This window comes from Bicyclus anynana, chromosome 3, assembly GCF_947172395.1.
Source record: "Bicyclus anynana chromosome 3, ilBicAnyn1.1, whole genome shotgun sequence".
Classification (NCBI taxonomy): Eukaryota; Metazoa; Arthropoda; class Insecta; order Lepidoptera; family Nymphalidae; genus Bicyclus; species Bicyclus anynana.
This window is the reverse complement of record NC_069085.1, coordinates 13,095,222-13,118,202: the sequence shown is the minus strand read 5'-3', so window position 1 is coordinate 13,118,202 and position 22,981 is coordinate 13,095,222. Positions and strand designations below refer to the sequence as shown.

Here is a 22,981-nt window from a genome sequence, read left to right as displayed (position 1 = left end):
TATAAAGTAAGTTATTTGTTGTACCAATGTACCGGTCTTTCAATTAACGACGAAGGGTAGAAGGTTCTTTATCGCAAGTTCTGCAATATATAGATAAGTACTTGTGTCATGTTCTGTGACCAATATAGTTTTTTTTTTCCATGGCAAGTTAGCCCTTGAATGCGATCTCGCCTGATGTTAATCGATGATGCAGTCCAAGATGGAAGCGGGCTTGCTTGGAAGAGAATTTTTATGCTACCCATACCACTGACTTTTCCTACCTACCTAAATTCTAAATCGCTTGGCGGTACATCTTCGCCCGCAGAGTGGTAACTAATCACGGCCGAAGCCTACCACCAGAAATTAAATTACCATTAAATCCTAAACCGACCGGTGCCAGGAAATTGAACTACCAATTGCGCGAAAGAGGTCGTCAAAATAATTGTCCAACTAGACAATGATTTAGTACATCCTTTTGTAATACTACGTGCAGGTAATTTTGCCGCGGACGTCAATGAAGTCTTCGTGTGTGGTCAAACGTTCGATTGGTTTATAATCACTACAACATTATCTCCAACAAACGAATTGGTTAATCTCGCCACGTCAACACTTGCGTCATTGTGCCAAAAAGAAGAATACAATGCGATAATTGAATTGCGTGATAAAAATAAAATAGACGAAAAAACTCTAAAGTTCTCTCTTGCATAAAGCGCTCAGATATAAGAAATTAGTCAGTCTGATGATGATTTACATGTTAAATCTAATGAGGATAAACTTAGGTAATTGTACCTTTACGGGGATGTACAAGAAAACTCAAAGTAGATTTCGTTATTTGAAACTAATAAAATATTTATTTCATTATAAAAACGTTACAATTTTTTGTAAATTGATATTAATTCATAATTATTTTACATTTGCCTAAAAAATGTGCATGATTTTCCATTTTTTGTACGCTGTAAAATTTAGAGAGAGATAGTGAGATTTTTTCCTGGAACTAAACCATGAGGTCGCCCGAAAAAGCGCTGGCTTAAAATCGTAAACGCTAACGTGAGACAACAACAAGTCATCAAACAACCAACAAAGTCAAGGAGGATGCCCAAGATCGGGCAAAGTGTGCGAGATTATGCCGGAAAACGGTCCCCACGTAATGGGACCACGCTAGGAAGGAGAAGAAGGGATTAAGATTTAGCAAGAGATATTTTTATAAGATTATTATGTATAGATCTATAAACATAATAACGTAATTGGCTTCGACATATATCGTGCAAACGGAGGAACGGAAAACGTATGCCATTACAAAATTCATTCCAGATAACTCGTGACATAAATTTAGTATCGCCTTGTACAGTTCATAGAACTTAAATTGTTTGTTTATTTGTTTGTGTACACAGATATACATGAGATGGAGACGTGCATGAGTCAATGTGGAAAGTCATTATGTTATCGTCGGAGTTGGTTGCGGAGAAATGTGTGCGAGGGCGCAGCGAGCTAGAGATACCACTATCACCAGGCATTGTCCCTACGTGACCAGTTGATGTTTATTGATTAACATTCTTGAACTTTGTGCGTGTAAACATATCTCACATTATCTTTATTGCTTTTTAAAAATAACGTAATTCTAATAGAGTACGTAACTTTCTTTTGACTCTGGTAAATGCAACAAGGAATCCATTGACTTTCCTAATGCAGCAGGCTGCGTTTTAGCGTAATCTGGTTGCTTCTCAGCCAACGAGTCTCACATACCCAGACGTAAACTTCGCCCAGGATATTTCTAATAAACTCTTCAGTGCTGAACAGAGCAAAGATTTTAGCTAAACTCTGCCGATTCCCCACTTCAAACAGTGACGAATAAAACAATAAGGTATAAACAGGTTTTTTTGTTATATAAGCTAGCATTTGACTGCAATCACGCATACATAATAGGTCAATAAGTCATTTATAGCATCAATTAGATAATAAAACAAAAGGCCACTTCCCATTAATAATAATAATTCGCATAATTTAAACATTAAATTCTCATACAATAAAATTATAAGGTATGATAGGTATAAGCATAATCTTGTATTATCATGGAGATTTTACACAACGAATTACAAGTGACTATTTGTATCTGTATAGCTGTCTAATGTAATGTTTAGTGTATTGGCTATTTACAATCCACTGTATTGGTACTATAGGTGGATTTATTGCAAATATCTAAGAGGCTTTGAAGTCAACTATTGTTGTACATGGCGGTAACAGTTTGTAATGCGGTTGTATCAAATTGTTTAGTGATCATTTAGATAACCAAATATATTATAAGCTTAACAAAGCACTCTGTATTTGAAGTTTGCGCTTGCGGATAATTAATGATTTGTAATTTGTAGATAATATAAGTGCTTAAGCTTGTTAAAAATATTTTATTACCTCGATGTTCTGTGGTCAGATATCCTTTCTTAGGTAGATGTACGAGTAGGTAAATGTAATTTTCATCCTACGTCTTTTGTTTTGTCCTTAGTCTGAGATAAAAGCCACAAACAACAAAGTTAGACAAGATTTTTTGTTTTCACCATCTCACAGTGTTGTTTAATATTAGCTGCCTACAACAATTTCTCCAAAGCTTGCTTTGGATTTTAAATACTTTAATCCAAGCAAATACTAACAATACGTGGACGATGTAGGTACCTATACCAGATTGAGATTTTGCTACAAAATGTTTAAAATTTTGATAGATAGGCCCGTGATTTCATTTGGAAATTATACTGTATTAAAATGTTAGTGATAATGATAATGAACTTGATCAGCAAGGCACGGAATTATAACTCCACCAAATTCCCAACTCAAGGCTGCTACTGAGAATTTCTTAGAAGAAAAATAAACCTCGACACGTCACAGTATGACCCATAAAGGAGATTCTATTGATCCGCAAATCGCCTAACCAATGAACCAAGGATATTCACTTTCATAATCATACATTATTTTCAAGCAAACATCCCGAATACACCATCGGGAATGCTTGATGTGAGGGAAGTACCTAGTAAAATCTTTGCAAATATATGAGATGAGTTTTCGGTTTTCCCTAGCTTACCACCTACCAAAAAAACCTTGTATAGGCAAACCACGTTTCACCTTAGGCTGCACCATCGCTTACCATCAGCCGTGATTACAGTCAGGCGCTAGCTTATATCTTAAAAAAAATACTTCCTTTATTAATTATGAAGTAGGTGGAAAAATGCGGAGTTGTGTGCCTTTTTCTAGGTTATGCCACTTATCGCAGGGCATTTTTTTATTGCTCCACTGTTTGAGAGGACACTTAAGGCATAATATAATTTAGAATTTCATAATTTTATATGTGGCATTACATAAAAATAAAGATCTTTCTTTCCTATTCTTTTTTTCAATAAATAAATGAATAACTTACAAATACATATACCTATATGGAATGAAATGAGTGAACTATCACACACGTTCATCTCGGCGGCGGACAACGCGCTGTCCTCAGCAAAATTCGATTTATCGCCGGGCGAGCACAACGCGGCCCGTTGTGGAGTTCCGCCTCTACTCGAGAGCCTGAACGCATCAGGGTTGTCCAATTGAAGAATAAGAATAAGAAGAATTAAAAAGAAAAAATGAAAAGTATAATTTCTTTCCATTTCTTTCGTCACCCGGATGTGGATTTCAACTAAACGGATGCATTAGAACTGATGTCATTCAGCCCACGACGTATATTTACTAACGTCCCAATTTATAAGTCTGAGTTAACCTTAGAGACACCATATGTCTTTTACCACAATACAGCGAGACGCCATAAATTGTGGGCTAGGTAAAATATGTCATTGACATTCTTGGCAATCCGGACCAAAATTTTTGACATCAACGTTTCTTATACGAATTTCTAGGATGGTATGCCCTACCGGCGTCTGTGTTTCATTGTCACCTTCAATCTAAGCACCTTCAAAGCAAGAGTGAATAGCACTTTCTTGGCAAGCAAGGCCGACCATAGACCTCATCATTGCTTTCCATTTAGGCGTGATTGTATTTTAACATATTAGCGTTTCAGCTCGACTTTTGCAGATCTTCTGTACTGAATTCTGATCTTTGTGTAGAAGTTGGTTTTTTTTTTTTCATAGTACAAATAACTACAAAACTCGGTATGCGTTGGTCTGACCAAATTCGCACCACTCTCGTCTCCAAGATACAAAAGGCTCTGCGAGTTGCAAAGAGCCGAGCCACATGGCGCAACATGGTCATAAAGCAAGTTTGTGTTAGAGGTCACGACCCTCAGTAAATAGGAGGAGGATGAGATAAGAAACACGACGCATTGAGGAGGAGGATGTTCTGCTCTAAGGTCCAATAAGTCTCTATATCAAATTTTATCCAAATCAGTTTAGTGGTTTAGCTTTGAAAAGGTAACAGCCAGTCTTACTTTCGCATTTTTAATATTTTTATGGAGTATGAATAACGCAACCCTACACCCGAGTGTGCAAATTAGTATAGAAGATTGAGTACAAGAAGTGTCGGGTTGCAGCGTCGGTCGGGCGAGCGCCTTGCGAGCCTCCGCCGACCGCCGCCGACAGCCGCCGACAGCCAGCGTTTATTTATGCCCTTCCTACTCGCTGCATTGTGTCCACCACTCAGGGCTGCGACGATTTGTGGCCGATTAATTTCAATCGCAAGCGAGATCATAATGTATCTTTAAACAGGCAATAGACGGCAAGTGATATAGTAGTTAGTGGTTATGGGACAAATATGGCTAGAAATTTATTTATAAGTAAAGGAAAACTTGCCACAATATTCTTTGGTTCTCACAGATGTTTCTATTTCATTTCAGACTACAAATATATCACGTTATGGACAAAGTTTGCACAATAATTTAATAATTCCTGTTAATTTTATAGGTAGATAGCAGATGTCGCGTGGTTCCCTTTCCCGTAGGAAAACGAGGATAGTGTAGCTTCCCAACATTTCTTTTCCTAAAAATTTTTAAACCGGTTCAGTAGTTTCAGAGTCTATTCAATGCAAACAAACAAACCTCTTTATAATATTAGTAGATAGCTAAATATAGATATAGGTACGACTTTGGTACCAAATAGATATTCATCATTACCATTAGGTACAAAATTCAACATTATTTACCTGTAGGTACCTACCTAGTAGGTACTACTTGTTATATTTTTGCGATTCTGATGTTGTTGGGATGCTTTAAAGAGTGATTGATTTCTTCAAAGATTTTAATTGCCTAGCTTGACCCATTAAAATTATATTTTCTTTTATTGTAGGTAGGTATATCTTCAAGTATGTTAGTATGTTCTTATAATATCGCTCCCGCCGCCCGACTGCAATTACCGCTCTCATCTCCGGACTTCCATCGACAGGGCACGGTGAATTAGCAAAAAATAATCATCAAAGTGCGCCGCGCCTCATGCCCGCTCGCCCGCCTCATGCATGATACTTAAGAACATTACTGCAGAAATTTCCATGAAATTATATTTGCAACGAATGTATTAAAGATGGTAATAAGTACGGTATTAAGGAAATTATTCGTAGCATTAATCACAAATAACAGTGGTTACGTCGCGTCGGTTCGATGTGATGGTTTTTTTTTTCTTTGGCGTACCGATGCAAATGCTATAAACTCGTAACAGGGTCCGGGTTCAAATCAAACCCGTTGTAATCGATCGGACCGATCCATGAGACGTATAAGCAATTCTAAATAATAGATAAGTAAATTAAATATGGTATTTTAGTCAGGTATTCATTTGATCTTTTTAAAATTTTGCAATATTTATTTGTTATATATATATTTTTTTTTAATCGACCAATATTCCTTTACCCTTTCAATTAGTCGTAAAGAGGTAGGTAGCTTAACAACCATATTATATTCGACTCACGGTAGAGCACGAGTTTCCTCTCAGAATAAGAGGGGTTAGCCAAAAGTCCAGATTAACAGATTTCAAATAAGCAAATTCTCAGGTATGCAGGTTTCCTCACATGTTTTTTCGTTCACCGTTTGACACGTGATATTTAATTTCTTAAAATTCACATAAATGAAAAGTTGGAGGCGCAATGCCATGGACCGGATTCGAACCTACGATCTCCGAATTGAAAGGCTGAGGTCATATCCACTAGGCTATCACGTCCTCATCAGCTTACCAATTGATTCCTGCCTACTTCTGTTATTCAGGTAAGTTAGGAAGGAAGTTGTCCTATAAAATTCCAAGGTGGGTGGTTTTCTAATTTACATTTCCAAATGGACAAAGTCCGCTCCTAATAATCAATACCTACACATAAATAAAACATCTGTCTGTGATTTTAAGATAAGTGTGATTTTCAAGTGATTACAGTTATTTACACGATTCTAAAACACAATCAAGCTTTTATAAATTTTTTGTCTGTCTGTCTGTCTTTTTGTCCGGGCTTTAGATCGACTGGACTGATTTTAATAGGACTTTCACTAGAACATAGAGATATTGACATACATATAGGTCACTTTTTACCCAGGAAAAATCCATAGTTCCCGCGGGATTAGTAAAAAAAACTGAATTTCACGCGTTCGAAATATAAATATAACATACCTACTAGTGCCGTTTCTAACATTATACGTTACACTTAATCTATAAATAACTGATGAGCAATTTGATAGCCACCCGACGAAATTATAATTCGACTAAAAATATGATTCACGTCATCAAGCTCTTATGAATGAATGACGATCTGTGTTTTGATAAAATATGAGTACTCATCGTATGGATAATCCATTTGATGCTTATAGATAACTATAAGCATTCGTGGTTGCACCCGCATAGTTTCCGTTTCTGTAGGAATACGGAAATAAAATGTAACCTATAGCACCCGTGGATAGAGTAGCTTCCCAACAGTAAGATGTTAAAGAATTGTTCATATCGGTTCAGTAGTTTCGGAGCCTATTCGATGTGTTAGCAGACTCAAAAGTGATTACAAAAATAAGGAAATTAATATCGAACATAGGTTATGATTCACAACATTTGTCAGGACAACTACTGTAACCAATATAAGACCCTAGAATGGCAGAGTGATATGATCTTGAGTGAAATCACGCACTTGTGAACGTTGTGTGTAGGGTTAAAGGCGCCTTTGACTGTTAACAAACACTCCCCTTTTCCACTCAAGTCACTACCCCTGCCTATCCCAAGCAACCCATAAAGAATTACACAACAAGAGATGTGGATGGCTAAAATAGACGCCATTGACGATCAATTAATTATTCTCAAGTTTCTGCAGCATCCACGAATATTACTGATCGTGTATTGGTCACTGCGTGCATGACAACTCGACTTATGAAACGTCTTCGCTGCCGTTTGTGCTGCACAAACGTCGTTGCAACGCGGCGATAACAGATGCAAACAAACAATCAAATGGGGTAGGATATGGGTAAATTAGGGGTATAGTAAGGGAGAAGAGCACATAAATCAAAGCGAAGCTTGACCGGAACCGCTAGTTAAAATTAAATGAAAAAAAAACCAGGTACAGCAACATTAAAACCGCATTTATGTGATTAAAAAAATATTATTTACAAATCTTAAAAATGTAATTGTACAACTTACAGCTTTATATATACAACGTGTCCCAAAATTCAACGATAAGCGGGCGCCAAAAGATTGACCTGCTCATGAGCACTTAAGGAAAAATAATAAAAAAAATATACCTAAATTTTTTTTTTAGTTACAAAATAAATTTTAAAATTCTTTGAAAATTTACACCTTGTATGATATTTTGAACTACCGCAGCTACAATTTCTTAAATATGCTTAAGATTTTTTTTGTATCGGAACCTAAGTAGTACTACTATTCACCACAACTCTTAAAAACACCACAATGCCCGCAGTTTTTACACAAAAAAATATCAAAATATTTTTTTTCCCTCAAATTTTTAAAGATTTTTACTTTCAGTCTACTTTGACTCATGGTCTTGCAAAAAAAAGTATGAACACCGCTATGGCAAGTTATTTTCAAAGTTGACGCAACTAATCAAGATTTCAAAATAGTATAATACCCTAGGATAACTAGTCGCAAAAAAAAAATATGCGTACCATTTGTAAACAAGAACTAAATTTCTAAAATGTTTTTGCTCCTAGAAATCACTTTTACTTTATGCACAAAATGATGTGAGTCATACGTTGCAATTTCCTAGAATTTTAATGGAACGAACGATAACATTTAAAAATAAGAGAGAGAGAGAGAGAGAAAGATAGCGATAAGTATACGTTAGAGAGGGATAGACAGATGTTCTTTGTTGAATGACAATGATGCAGGTAAAGAAAATCCTGTTCCCAGCAAGTCAGTACGCTCTGCTCCTTTGTTTACTGCGCAACTTTCCGTATTCAATTGACGTGGCTCTCGTACTAACGACTTTTGGCTTTGCATTTTGGACTGGACTTAAGTGATCTGCAAACTGAACTGACCTGGCATTATTTTGGACTGTGCCTGTGTTTTGTGAATTGGACTTTTGGTGTATTTTGGACTGTTTAGCGTTATCATGCCGCAACCATACACGCCGATGGAATACGCTAACATGCATCTCATTTATGGAGAATGTCGGTGCAATGCTAACGCTGCTAGCAGATTGTATCGAGAAAGGTACCCAAACGCTCAAAGATATCCAGATTATCGGGTATTTATGAATGTGCATCAAGCGTTTTCGGAGGGTCGTTTGCCGTCAGCTAGAAGAAACGCTGGAAGACCTAGATCGGAATGCGATGAAGAAGTTCTCAATGAAATAAACATTGATTCAACTACCTCAGTGCGTGCCATAGAAGCAGCTACGGGAATCCCAAAAAGTTCAGCACATCGAATACTAAAACGTCATCGGCTACACCCATATCATTACAGACGTGTACAAACGTTACTATCACGGGACTATCCACTGCGGATCGCATTTTGCCGAGTGATGCTTCAAAAGCATCGGGAAGATCCTCAGTTCTTGGATAAAGTACTATGGTCGGATGAAACAACCTGCAAGAAAGATGGCTATTTAAATCTTCACAACCTACACAGCTGGAGCAATGAGAATCCGCACCTGATGAGAGAAGACAAATCCCAATATCAATTTAAGGTCAACTTATGGACGGGCATTTTAAATGGAAAAGTGATTGGGCCTTTTGAATTACAAGGAAACTTAGATGGGGACAGTTATTTGAACTTTTTACAAAATGATTTGCAAGAATTACTAGAAGACGTCCCCCTAAGCGACCTTCAAAATATGTGGTATCAAAATGATGGTTGCCCAGCTCACTACGCTCGTCCTGTGAGACAATACCTAGACCACGAGTATCCGGGGCGTTGGATCGGGCGACTTGGTCCTATCCTATGGCCACCCCGATCACCCGACCTAAACCCCCTGGATTTCTTTTATTGGGGTTGTCTCAAAGACAGGATCTACGCAAAACCGATTACGACATTGGACGAGCTTCGGCAAAAAATCACTCAGGCTGCGGCACATATCAATGCTAGAAGATATGCGCGAAAAATAAAACGGTCGTTTTTAAGGCGATGTCGTGCCTGTATTAATGCCGGTGGAAAACAATTCGAACATTTACTTTAATGTTGTGTAATTAAAATAACAAACACATTTTTGGAACATAGTAAAATTTATTACTAACAACAAGAACAATTAAGAAATTTGGTTCTTGTTTACAAATAGTACGCATATTTTTTTTTGTGACTAGTTATCCTAGGGTATTATACTATTTTGAAATCTTGATTAGTTGCGTCAACTTTGAAAATAACTTGCCATAGCGGTGTTCATACTTTTTTTTGCAAGACCATGAGTCAAAGTAGACTGAAAGTAAAAATCTTTAAAAATTTGAGGGAAAAAAAATATTTTGATTTTTTTTTGTGTAAAAACTGCGGGCATTGTGGTGTTTTTAAGAGTTGTGGTGAATAGTAGTACTACTTAGGTTCCGATACAAAAAAAATCTTAAGCATATTTAAGAAATTGTAGCTGCGGTAGTTCAAAATATCATACAAGGTGTAAATTTTCAAAGAATTTTAAAATTTATTTTGTAACTAAAAAAAAAATTTAGGTATATTTTTTTTATTATTTTTCCTTAAGTGCTCATGAGCAGGTCAATCTTTTGGCGCCCGCTTATCGTTGAATTTTGGGACACGTTGTATATTATAGGAGGACTGCATTAAAGTAGATACCATTGCAATTCAGATCTTAAATCATTCAGATCTTATAATAAAAGGCACTTATCCTTTTATTATAAGATACCTATATGGTAACTGAAACAATAGATACTTAACTTTTGTTTTTTGTAAGTATGTAGGTACTTTTTTATTCTATGACAAGTTAGTCTTCTAACATAACATTTGCAAAAATTGTTAGATTATTTGTACGATCACTATCAGATATTAATTATAATAGGCTAGTTGATTCTTTTTTAAAAGGGTCTTAAAAACATCTTGTTCATTAGCGTTCTACTAGATTGAAAAGAAATATTATATTTTTTTGAGACCAATAAGGTCCATATTTTATTTAATTATTTCAAGACGTCACGTAAACACTAAACTTTATCAAAGGGAGTGTTTTGAAAAAAATATTATTTAATAATTAGGAGTCCACCACCCTATTACCGGTTCCGAAGCACGGAGGTTACTTACACCACCAATTTCCACACTCCGGGCTCCCAATGTTTATTCAAATTTCTTAGAAGACAGAAAAGCTCCCTATTACATAGCTCGACCCAGACTCGAAGTCGAACCCAGGAACTCGTGATCCGAAGCAACAGGAACTACCACTGAACCAGCGAAGCAGACACGTAACATTGCCCTAACCATTAACATAACATTCGTATTTCTTAATCTTTATATAAAGAAAACACTTTTAATTTAAGCTTTTGACATACTGAACGTTTCAATCTAAAAGCAAATCGTACAAGATCGAAGGCACTTGCCAGTATCAAATAAATAACAAGACAAAGGGGAAATGCTTAAAAATTGTACAGCTGCCGAAAAGGAAGACTTCAATCACAGCCGAGAAGCGTAGTATTTTCTTTGAAGTGGAACACAAAGCATTATGTTTATTGCTATAAGTGTATTACGCCATGCACCTTTTGGAATGTCAGCATAGAAGAAGCATACAACAACACATACGGGGCTAATGTTCTAGGCGCAAATGTAAACCTTACGCAATGCTTTTATGGGTTTTCGCTTAGGAAAAACAATAAATAGATCTGTCAACGTCATTCTTTCTAAAACACGAAACAACGGTGATCCAAAAGTATACTTAGACAATAATAGAGATGTGTTTATCTTAGTTATTGTCTTAGTTTATCGTGGGAGGTAGAAAAGCTAATCATGTCTAATTGATGATTTACTTTTTAACAACCCTGTTTAAATGGACTACAGTTTCTCTAGGTTGCAGTAACAAGAAATATACAAGAAAGAGAAAATAACTTAACACCATACTAACAATTGTCACAGTCACTACAAATCCTTTCCACCAATTGTGAAGATTGTTATCTATAGTCGCCCACAGTGAAATGAATAATACGATCTCCACTGTGCAGAGAATGATCCAAAACATATGCCACACGCGGACGTGGCGGAAACGAATCTTAAACTCCATAAGGCAAAACAAGTACACGAATGCAAGGAACACATAGAAAGCTCTCTTCACCGTGCTCGCCTGTGGTACTATTAGAAACAATAACATCACCTGATAGTGACACATTAAAAGAAAAATGGCTAAAAATGGAAAGAAATCTATAAACGCCGCTATGGATATCAAACGGGCTACGAAAAATGAATACCACCCTAAAAAGTTAACCAGTGCAGCCGTCGCGTCCTGAGGCAGCAGACCGCGCAAATAGGTTCGCGGTACTCTTTGCGGAAGGTCAGGCTCGTCCTGAATTACTTCCCAATGCTTTCTCCTGGGTGGTGCTGACAGCCAGGTGGGGATCGCCTCGGCGTTTTCAACTAATTTCTCCGCCCACACGGCGAACGAGCCCGGCCGCGGCGCAGGCACTGCCGGCGGCGGAGGAACATACACGGTTTCAATTGTGTATTGTGTAGCACGCCTGAGCGGGGCTACTCGGTCTATAATGGAGATAGGTCGAACGTATTCATCGTCACTGTCATAGTTCTCGTTGCGAGTAACAGGGGGTAAATCCCCCAAACTTAAGTCTGAACTCGAATCTATGTAATCGTCGTAAAATGTTTCATGAACTTCTGAACTCCGAGGGGAAAATTGTATTAAATCACTATTCGCTTGCTCCCGGTTGTCGTGCGTCTTATGCGAAGTGAACGAATCTCGTTTGATTATTGGTTCGTAATTGGTCTTCGTTTGATCGTTGTTGTTCGTTTGATCGACGTTGTCTTCATTTGCGTTTTCAACTCGGCCTTCTGCTTTAGATCCCCATGGATATTTCCGGCCGCACAACTTTTCCCTTTCAAATCTCCGATACACTGTAGCCGTACTTGCCATTCGAAGAGACGAAGCAATCAAGCTAACTGCTTGCAAATTAACTGAAAAATAAAATCTCCATCAATTAACCAATTCCTATACGTTATTATAATCTCAAGTGATTCTGATACGTTCCGTAAATATTCTGCTAATAGATAAAGAACGAACGTGACTATAAAATGGTAATAAACATTAGGCACAAACTTTGCACGAAAAATACAATTTCCAGCCGGGAATAGTGAATACTATAACGTCAATACAGACCTCTCTAACGTTTAAGTAGGTACGTAGGTAACAACAGAACATGTGTTTATCAAAACAATATTTGTAGTAAAACAAAGAACATGCATTGCTCACACACATCATATACGTACGCTTATCAAAGTCCGGATTGGCATAACGTCCCAGCATGTCTAGTATATTGATAACAGCGATGGGTGCGCAGTGTAAGAAGGCCTGCAGGAACAAGTAGAGCTCCACGGACGAGGGGGCGCGCGCTCGCGTGATCGCGTCCTTCGTGCGAGGCTCGTCCTGCGCGCGGGAGGCGCAAACCGCTTCTATCCACCAGAATATCAAGTAGCAATATCTGTAAGAAACAGCTAGATCTTACCACAGAGGTTATCAAGAGGAAAGCTGTCTCCGATCAGAAATTTTAATCTATTCAATAACGGACGTCCGCAACTTCGTCCGCGTGGAATTCAGTTTATCACAAATCCCGCGGGAACCATGGATTTTTCCGGGATGAACAGTACTTCAGTAGCCGCTGCACAAAGGAGAAACAAACATACACACTTACACACAGGTTTTCACACAAACTTTCGAATTCATATTATTAGGTAACGTTGTGTAAATTAGAGTATGCTTGTACATATGTTTTCTGTGGTATGGCTTCAGATCACAAGGTCGTGGGTTCGAGTTCTGTGTCGCGCTAAGTATCTCAAAGATCGACTGAAAATTCTTGGAAATTCTAAGGAATTTTCAGTAAAAAGTTCTAGACCCGGTGTGGGGACGTTGATAGTGATAGTATTACACCCCCATGACTTGTAGAGCACGCTAAGCCTCGGTCATTATCATTCTACTAATATTATAAACGCGAAAGTTTGTACGGATATTTGTTTGTTTGGAGGTTTCTTACTCTTTAACACCGCTACTACTGAAGCGATTTAGCTGAAATTTGGAATGAAAATAGATTTTACTCTGAATTAACACATTTTCATCTCAGAAAAATCCATGGTTACCGCGGGATTTGTGAAAAACTAAATTCCACGCGGTCGAAATCACGGACGGGCGAAGCTAGTTAATAATATTTGATAGTGATTGTTCATCTCATAAGCTCGCTAACTCGCATTAAATAGCGTGGGTCTAAGCTCCTTATCCCCTGTCCAATAAGTAATATCATGGACATAATAATTATTTTGGTTAAATATTTGATTGTTATCTGATAGCTTACCTCCCAATCGCAGATATAGGAAAAAAGAGAGCACTGAAACATTCTCTGACGATCCAAAGCAAGTCATTCTTCTTTATCTTGACGCTGAAAGCAGACTCTTCTGTCTGCAGGCCCGGCGGTGGAGAGGCCAGTGTGAACACCAGGGACAGAAGAGCAGGCAACGCCATTAGCATCAAGCACAATATTGATAGCCTGAGAAAAGATAACGTTGTATCAATCAGGAGCGTAGCTACCGCCATCAATGATACGGAACCTCCGGAATGCAGGGGATTTCTTGCTATTACACCCCTTACGTGTGAAAGCACTACAATATTACCTGCTTCATGTGGTGGTGCTTCCCGGGAAAACGACCATAAAAACTGCAGAAATGACAAAAGTAAAAATAGCAATACTTTATGGTGAAATAGTTAAGGTAGAGTAAATAAAAAAACTAAAGAGATTTTACAGGATTTGCCAATTTGCCACTCGTCTATTGGCCCCCTAACTAATTTTGTTTAGGGCTCTAAGCCACCACTGATACAAATACAACATTACATATAAATAAAATTTAGGTGTCTGTTTGTTATTTCAAAATACATAAAATGTGTTTTTTCAAATAAAACACTCCGATACTAAAATCAATAAAAAAACAATCTATTTTTTAATTTTGACCGTCTGTTTGTCCGGGCTAATCTCTAGAGACTGGAACATCTAAACCGATGTTGATGGAAGTATCACTGGAAGATAGAGGAGGTCACTGAGCTACATAGACTAATTTTTATCCCAGAAAAGTCCATGGTTTACGCAGGATTTGTGGATGACTGAATTTTGTGCGGACGAAGTTGCAGGCGTCCGCTAGTAATTAATATGTTTATAAGCGATTAAACATTGTTTTTCACATATTTTATACAACAATAATATATACCTACCATAGAGGAATTTGTAATTGGTCTGAACTACCTACCTACCTAAAGCCAAACTCGATGTGTATCTTTATCAACAAACAAATTAAAAAGGTTAGGAACAAATAAATATACCTATAGTTAATATCTTTTGTTTAACATTTTATAAAAAACAATACAATAATTTAAAATAAATTAGGTATGGAATGACATTTCTACCTTCATTTATTATTTGTTTAGTGATAAACATTGCACATCGAGTTTGATTGTAATATAGATTATTAAATGCATAACTAATATCAGCTATACCACAGAATATTTTTTACTGTGGCTATACCTACTTTAAATGCCTCGTTGACCTAGTCGTTAGCGCATGTGACTACGGATCACAAGGTCCTGGGTTCGAGTTGTTGGTTGGACTATGAAAATAAAGCCTATCTCACTTGAAATATTCTGTATAAAACTTATAGCCTGCAGTTGGGAAGTTGGTGCTACATCCCAACTTCAATAGCATTAATATCTGATAGTGATAGTTATGTAGTCAAATATATATTAAGCCCGATATCGAGGTGGGTCTAAACTCCATAATCCCTCTGCTTATGGATGAAGGCTTGTCCCTGTAGTGAACCATTAAAGTATACCTACTGATAATGATAATGACTGTTTATATAAATCAAAGGATTTTAATGATTCAGATTTAAATGACGCACCTATACTTTTTATATTATATATAATATACATCTACCTACCTAGCCTAGACAATAGTCGCGCAAAAGACTAAGGTATCTATCTACCTTGCATTATATGCTACCTAATATTTATGCAGCCTCTACCATATATGCACCCAACATACAAAAAGTAAAAAAAACTCACGTATTTTCTTTATTCCTAAATTGCTCATAAATAAGTGACAAATCGTAGCAAATGACCATTAGATAAACGACAAGTCCACCGCAAGATGGCATCACACGGTGCAGCAGCAAAGCCTGCCATGCTGGCAGCTTCCATCCCAGGATTTCACCAGAAACTTCTTTGTCCAATTCGCATACCATCGTGTCGTTCTACTGTTAAAAACTCAACCATTTGCACTCATTGTAAAATCTTTTTACTAATAAAAATCACATCTTAATAATTATCCTCAAACTAATTAAACACATATCCAAAAGTATAATTATGAAGACAAATATTATTTGTTCCTGAGACAAAAACTAAATGAACAAAGTTTTATTCAGACTAGCCAACGCGTATTGATAATACATTCAGCTGATTAGATAAAATTGTTGATTTACTGATAAGTCCTGTCCTGTGGCATAGTTTTATTGTATTTTTTATTTGTAAAGGTAGCTATAATAGTTCTATGAATAGTCTCAAAATGGAAAATTACGAATAAAATATTGCTATATTCAAACACAAGTTTAAGGCAATGCGTTGCTTCTAGTGAAGAAGATATATATAAGATGACCTATTTTGAATATGCATTAAACGAATTATTAACAAACGTAAAAAAAAGATTCCGACAAATTGAGAAGCTCCACCTTTTTTGAAGTCGGTTAAAAATGTAAACTGAATTTAAAACCGACGAAATCTATTTAAATCTTATGTAAGACTAGCGGACGCCCGCGACTTCGTCCGCGTGAAACCCTACTACTACCCCTACCCTACCAATACCCTACCACTGCCCTACCCCTACCCTACCACTACTCTACCCCTACCCTACCCCTACCCTACTCCTATCCTACCCCTACCCTACCCCAACCTTACCCCTACCCTACCCTTACTCTAACCCTACCCTACCATGCGACGGCGACGGAAGCTTAAAAAATGGAGCAACTTCTACCGTTCTCTCAACATTTCCCTTCACTGCTCTGCTGCTATTGATTGTAGCGTGATGAAAAGTATACTGTAACCTGCCCAGGAGTATGAAAGATATTGGTACCAAGTTTCGTTAATACCGTCGAGTAGTTTTTGTTTCTATGACGACCATACCACGCGGCGGAAGCTTAAAAAATTGAGTAACATCTCCCGTTTTCCCAACATTTCCCTTCACTGCTCTGCTCCTATTGGTCGTAGCGTGATGAAAAGTATACTATAACCTGCCCAGGTGTATGAAGAATGATTACTTTCTTGCTTGTACCGAGTTTCGTTAAAATCCATCAAGTAGTTTTTGTTTCTATAAAGAACATACAGACAAACAGACAGACAATAATTTTACTGAATGCATTTTTGGCTAATCACCCCCTGATAGTTATTTTGGAAATATATTTAATGTACAGAATTGACCTCTCTACAGATTTATTATAAGTATAGATTGAGCCGTGATAGCCCAGTAAATATTACCTCTGCCTTCGAATCGGACGACGTAGGTTTAGGTAGGTAGGTTAGGTAGGACGTAGGTAGGTTAGGTTTTTGACGGCCTCCTTGGCGCAGTGGTATGCGCAGTGGACTTACAAGACGGAGGTCCTGGGTTCGATCCCCGGCTGGACCATTGAGGTTTTCTTAATTGGTCCAGGTCTGGCTGGTGGGAGGCTTTCGCCGTGGCTAGTTACCACCCTACCGACAAAGACGTACCGCCAAGCGATTTAGCGTTCCGGTGCGACGTCGTGTAGAAACCGAAAGGGGTGTTAATTTCATCCTCATCCTAACAAGTTAGCCCGATTCCATCTTAGATTGCATCATCACTTACCATCAGGTGAGATTGTAGTCAAGGGCTAACTTGTAAAGAATAAAAAAAAAAAAGGTTCGAATCCAATCAGGGACTTATACCTCAAACTTTTCAGGTATTATTATGTGCATTTTAAGAAACTAAATATCACTTGTCTTAAACGGTGAAGGAAATATATCGTGAGGAAACCTGCTTAACTGAGATTATTCTTAATTCTATACGTAGGTATGTGAAGTCTGCCAATCAGCATTAAGTCAGCGTGGTGGACTATAGGTCTAAGCTTGACTGAGAGGAGACCCGTGCTCAACAGTGAGCCGAACATGGGTTGCTAATGATGAAATGGAAGATTAAAACCTGCAAATTGTAAAGAAAATAATATAGCGTAGCAACTAAACCTTCTGTTTTATAGATATAGTTATCCTAGGTATAGGTACAGGGTGCATGGATTCAAATTAAATGATCTTTAATTTGAAGGCATGCACCTAATTTATACCTCAATAGCTCCACTCTCAATAGACTCTTCATCGAATGGTCATGGATTCAATCTTCGCAAGTTAAACTATTGTCCGCAAATTCTCTATTCATGACTAATTGAAGGCGAAGAAGAATATTACAGAAATAAAAGAAAATGCCTAATATCTATAAATCATGTAGGCTTTGAGATCATAGATTTACTAGTCGGTACAAGTTTGAGATTATGTTGATGAATGTTTTAATTGATTTTAGTCTAAATAGTCAAAGTTGTTTATTGATGAATTCCAATTAATAAAGTGTTATAGTGTCGAATGATAAAATGAGGTAACAGAGAACCACAGACGTAATAATATTACATACATACACACATACATTTGGAACATTAGGTGGATAGAATCGATATTAACATGTCAGTTGTCAATCATTTTCATTCGGACTAAACTTTATCTCTACAAAAACTTCAATGTTCATTCCTCCGAGCGAAGGTCACATCACTATACTCAATTTGTTCATTTTGATTTTTGACTTTGACATTTGACAATTGATATTTGACATACGAACTTGATGATTGTTTTGATTTGATTCTGAGAAAGTAACCTAAAAACTAAAAAGTTATTTAAATACAAACACCAAAAAAATTGAATACTGAAAACAATTAATTTAATACAAATTTGTCTCTTTTTAATTTTTCTAATTTGCATTAATGACTGTATACAACTATGTTTAAGAAAATAGTTTTACAAACTGCAATCAACTTACAGATCAGTAAGCTATATAGATGTTCCAAATTCAAAATATCGAACAGCGTTTTATGTACGCGACAAATTCATTGTGGATTATATTTACAAAATCCAAGAAATCCCCCAAAATCAAGTGACCATCCTTCCCCAGCGATAGCCAGCAGGTATCAAGTTATAACAGAAACAAACTCTCCAGTTATAGAGAACACAGCAGAAGAAATATACTTGGAAGATAAATATCCTGTTATTAGCGATGAATTTGATGGAATAAATTTAGACCGTAAGTTTATAAAATGCTGTGAGGGGTTACAATCCAGTAAATCATAAGGCAAAGGCTTATTGTCGTTTTTAAAAAACAGACAGGAGACTGACCATTTTGGGCCCAGCACATTATCACAAAAATGACACTAATTTAGATATTGTTGTAATAGGTAGTGTTATCTACTCGTAACTTCTAGTTTAGTAGTTGGTGTATGGTTGCTATGTAAAAAAACATAATATGCTAGCAGACACCAATTCTATATTTCATAAATGCTGCAGGAACCGTGACTTTGGGTTAATCCAGGGTAAAATCTATCTCCAATACAAATTCAAGCCAAATTTGTTCAGTAGTTGAGGTTGAGGAGTTGACACAAACTTTCCCCTATATAATATTAGTGTCAGAATAAAATCTATCTAAATTCCAAATTTCAGACTAATTGGTTCAATAGTTGAGACATAAAGGACTAAAATGTACTTACAAACAACAAACTTTTGCCGATGTAATATTTGTGTGACATCAGTTGGCTATTTTACCTGCTCATTGGTGTGATTACACCACATATTTTTGTCAAAAACATACTTAATTGTTTCAGGAGGAAAAAATGGAGTGTTTGAAATAGAAGAACTTGTTGACTTACTGCAAAGAGAAAATTCTAAAGACATATTTGTTGCAAGTGTCCCGCCAGAGATAAACTATGTTGAACACATGTGTATTGTTAGTGCGCGCAGTAATAGACATATGCTGGCCCTAGCTGAATTTGTAAGAAAAGTTTATAAAAAAAAATGTTACAAAAGTGACCACATACCCAGAATTGAAGGCAAAGATTCTGAAGAATGGATGGCTCTGGATTTAGGTAAATATTTCATCCTTTATATATTTATAGAGTTCATGTATATTTCATATTTATTAGTAAATACTTTCTTTCACACATGGAACAAGTTCAACTAAAGAAACACTATGTAATTTGTATATAAAATGTCCTCACAAAACTGCTTTCAAGAAAATTGGCACAGAAACTTATGGTTGAAACCCTAAGGAGATAAAAACTCAGGAATCCATTAAGAATCTTGGGAACCAAGAACAGAAAATTAACTTTTAAGTAAAGAAGAAGGTGTTTTAACTACTTTTTCTTAATTTCAGGTAACATTGCTCTGCATATATTTTCAGAAAAAACTCGTAAAGTATATGATTTGGAAACTTTGTGGTCTGTGGGATCAGAATTTGACGAGAAGGCTAATAAGAACAGTGATGTTGTGGACATATTAGAAAATTATAGTTCCTACCTTAAAGATCTTAAACCACTAGCATAACACCTCTACAAAATGATTTTTTTATGATCAACAGTACTTCTGCCCATGTCATATTATTTAGGCTGGCAAGGTTCGCTAGTGCATAGTTCATATATCATAATGTAGTTTAGAAAGTGTGTTAATAGATGCATCTTAAAGGAGCCAGTCAAAAACCTTTTTAAAAGTATTGTTTCCAATTCTAGTACAAGCAGCATTAATGTGTCTGTGAAGAGTTTACTGCCTGCATGTTTTACTTTTACCTGTAGCTGACAACTGCTGTCTCAATATTTTAAGTGTATGTAGTGTAAAATATTTATATATATGTATAAAAAAATTACATAAATGTTATATTAGAAGTGGATTAAAGCATGTAAAGAAAACAAAAATATCAATTGAAAGTCTCATATAAAATGTTTATTTTGCTTAATTAGGTACATTAATGATACATAAAGTATGGACTGCATAACTTATTCACAAAATGTTAATTGCTTTTATAATAGTTCAACTTAATCAATTCCTATAATATTGTATAATGAAATATAAATATTGTATCTTTCACATGAAAATTATTTTTCGAGCATAATAATACAGTTATCTGTAAATTAATATTCATCATTATTTGATTATAAAATAATTTGGCATAAGTTTATATAATTATTTTTATATATAATTATAACTATGTCAAAGCCTAAATGCAATAACTGTTAAAACTAAAAATATAATAAAAGTTGACTAAAGCATTCATACAACAATCACAAGATCTTTTTTCAGTCAAATGCACTTGTACATTCTAATAGAAGACTAAGTTAATACTAAGCAGCATAGTTTTGGAAGCCAACTATTTCTTATTAGTGCTTCAAAGTTACAACTACCATAAACTAAAATTTAAGCCAATAAAGAAAAGGGAAACATAAGTTATGTATAAGAATTAAGTAGCAAAACAACAAATATGGATATACAAAAAATATTGGACCTCATTTTGCAAGTCTTTCATTTTAAGAACTATCAATAATAATAATTAATATTAAACGATGACTGAAACCTTGTATAGAATGACTATTATTACTCCCATACAATTCCCTGGTATTTGTGCACAATATACTACAATTAATTCTCTTACTTCACTCGGGACAGTATACACAACATATACTTCAACTTGATATTTGGCAACTCCTTAAAAACATTCTTTGTAAATTATGGTTTTTATGTTCTGTACCCATGCATAGTACCAATTCAACATTGGTGAAAATATTCCAAATACAAAAGATCCATATATTGTAAAACCTCTGATATCAAACTAAATACCAAAGGCTCATAAATAATAATTTAAGATAATATGGCCACACTACGTCTTATCCCTGCACCAGAATTGACATTGTCTAAACTTGACCATTTTTTAATACCATTTTTAACCAATTCTGCAGATATTTTGTCCTCCATTACTCTCGACATAGCCTCCAATTTTTGTGCTCTTTCTTTGCTCAAAGGTTCACTAGGGAAAGCTAAATCATTAGCTTCTGCAAGAGTACGCAAGTCAAAGTAGTATTTTGCATATACACTTGAGGGCACATTAATATTAAATTGTAGCATTTCTAAAAATTGTCTTTCTAGTTCATTCATATCTTCCACAGTGATGTCCTTCAATATTTGACAATAATCAACATTCCAAACTGCCTGATCATCCCAGACTTTACTTGCAAGCAAAATGGCTCCCAGAACTATTCTTTTCCAGTTTGAAGGGGCAATGTCTAGCTCAGCACAAATAAGAAGCCTTTCTAAGTATACCAAAGTAATGATGGCACACTCGGCAGTCAATTGAGCAGCATTAAATAGAGTTCTTACAAATTTGTAAATTTGCTTGTGTTCAGGGTTATACTTATCATAATCATCACTTACTCCTTCTTTACTCAATGGATGCAGTTTTTCATCAAATATATCCAGCCTACGTTCTGAAGTTCTATTCTTTATGTGATAATATATTGCTAGTGCAACACATTTCACTGTGTTTTTCAAATTAGGCTGGGACACAGTGCTATCATCTAGATATATAGTAGAACAGGAACTGCTTTTTTTTAATTTATTCTCAGCTATCTGATGTTGACTACGCTTACGTGTAATACCATTCTCAATTGATGCTTTGGACCGTTCCATAAAAATTGTACCTGCAATAGGATCCTGGGAAGGGTCAATGTCCCCGTCATCAGGTTCTCTCTCGCTGATGTGTTGGATATTGTTGGAACTGACTTCGCCCTCCGGAAGGTAGTCTTCAAGCTTCACTATATCTTTCCTGATCGGCGAAGGACTCCGGTAACAACAACAACTGTTCTGGTTACCCATTATTTAACAGTACAGATAAAGTTATATTTAATAATACATTATCACTCTTCAAGCACGAATTGAAACGCGTAAAGAGAATGCCGAACCGCTGGTATGACTTATAATGCCCATAGTATCTGCAACAAAAGAAATTAACATTCTGATACCTCTGCCGTCATTGATTTTTGACATAAATTGAGTAATAATTAACATTGATTCCACCGAACCTTGGAATTATTACAGCATACCACTTTTTAATAAATATATATTAAATTTTAAAGGAGAAAATCAGACCAGAATACATTTTTAAGAATTTTTAATGTGTGACATTTACAAGTTAAATGTCATTTTAGCACACTGACAGAAATGTCAAATGAATTTTTTTATATATTAACTTGGCTCTGAGTTCTAACTCGTAGCCTTGTTGAACCTCACATAGGCTTATATATATTACCTAGACATAGAAAGTAATAGACACAATTTAGTGAGTTAGTGACCGTTGCAT

General features: G+C 36.1%; 3 protein-coding genes across 3 annotated transcripts; 1 reads left to right on the top strand and 2 right to left on the bottom strand.

Annotated features, from left to right (window-relative positions):
* Positions 1-7,503: 7,503 nt before the first annotated feature.
* LOC112058260 (uncharacterized) lies at positions 7,504-16,073 on the bottom strand. Its single transcript, XM_024098969.2, has 4 exons — positions 15,607-16,073; positions 13,853-14,044; positions 12,777-12,988; positions 7,504-12,464 (listed from the first exon to the last, which is right to left on the bottom strand). Exons 1-4 carry the CDS (start codon positions 15,783-15,785, stop codon positions 11,311-11,313), a joined length of 1,737 nt encoding a protein of 578 aa, XP_023954737.1. The 5' UTR covers positions 15,786-16,073; the 3' UTR covers positions 7,504-11,310.
* A 2,224-nt stretch (positions 16,074-18,297) lies between these two features.
* On the top strand, positions 18,298-21,213 carry LOC112058259 (uncharacterized). The gene is made up of 3 exons (XM_024098968.2): positions 18,298-18,889; positions 19,464-19,724; positions 20,012-21,213. The coding sequence occupies exons 1-3, from the start codon at positions 18,589-18,591 to the stop codon at positions 20,179-20,181; spliced, it is 732 nt and encodes a 243-aa protein (XP_023954736.1). The 5' UTR covers positions 18,298-18,588; the 3' UTR covers positions 20,182-21,213.
* Positions 20,549-22,860, bottom strand: LOC112058258 (cyclin-Y-like protein 1). The gene is made up of 2 exons (XM_024098966.2): positions 22,704-22,860; positions 20,549-22,613 (listed from the first exon to the last, which is right to left on the bottom strand). The coding sequence occupies exon 2, from the start codon at positions 22,495-22,497 to the stop codon at positions 21,487-21,489; it is 1,011 nt and encodes a 336-aa protein (XP_023954734.1). The 5' UTR covers positions 22,498-22,613; positions 22,704-22,860; the 3' UTR covers positions 20,549-21,486.
* Between the last annotated feature and the right edge of the window lie 121 nt (positions 22,861-22,981).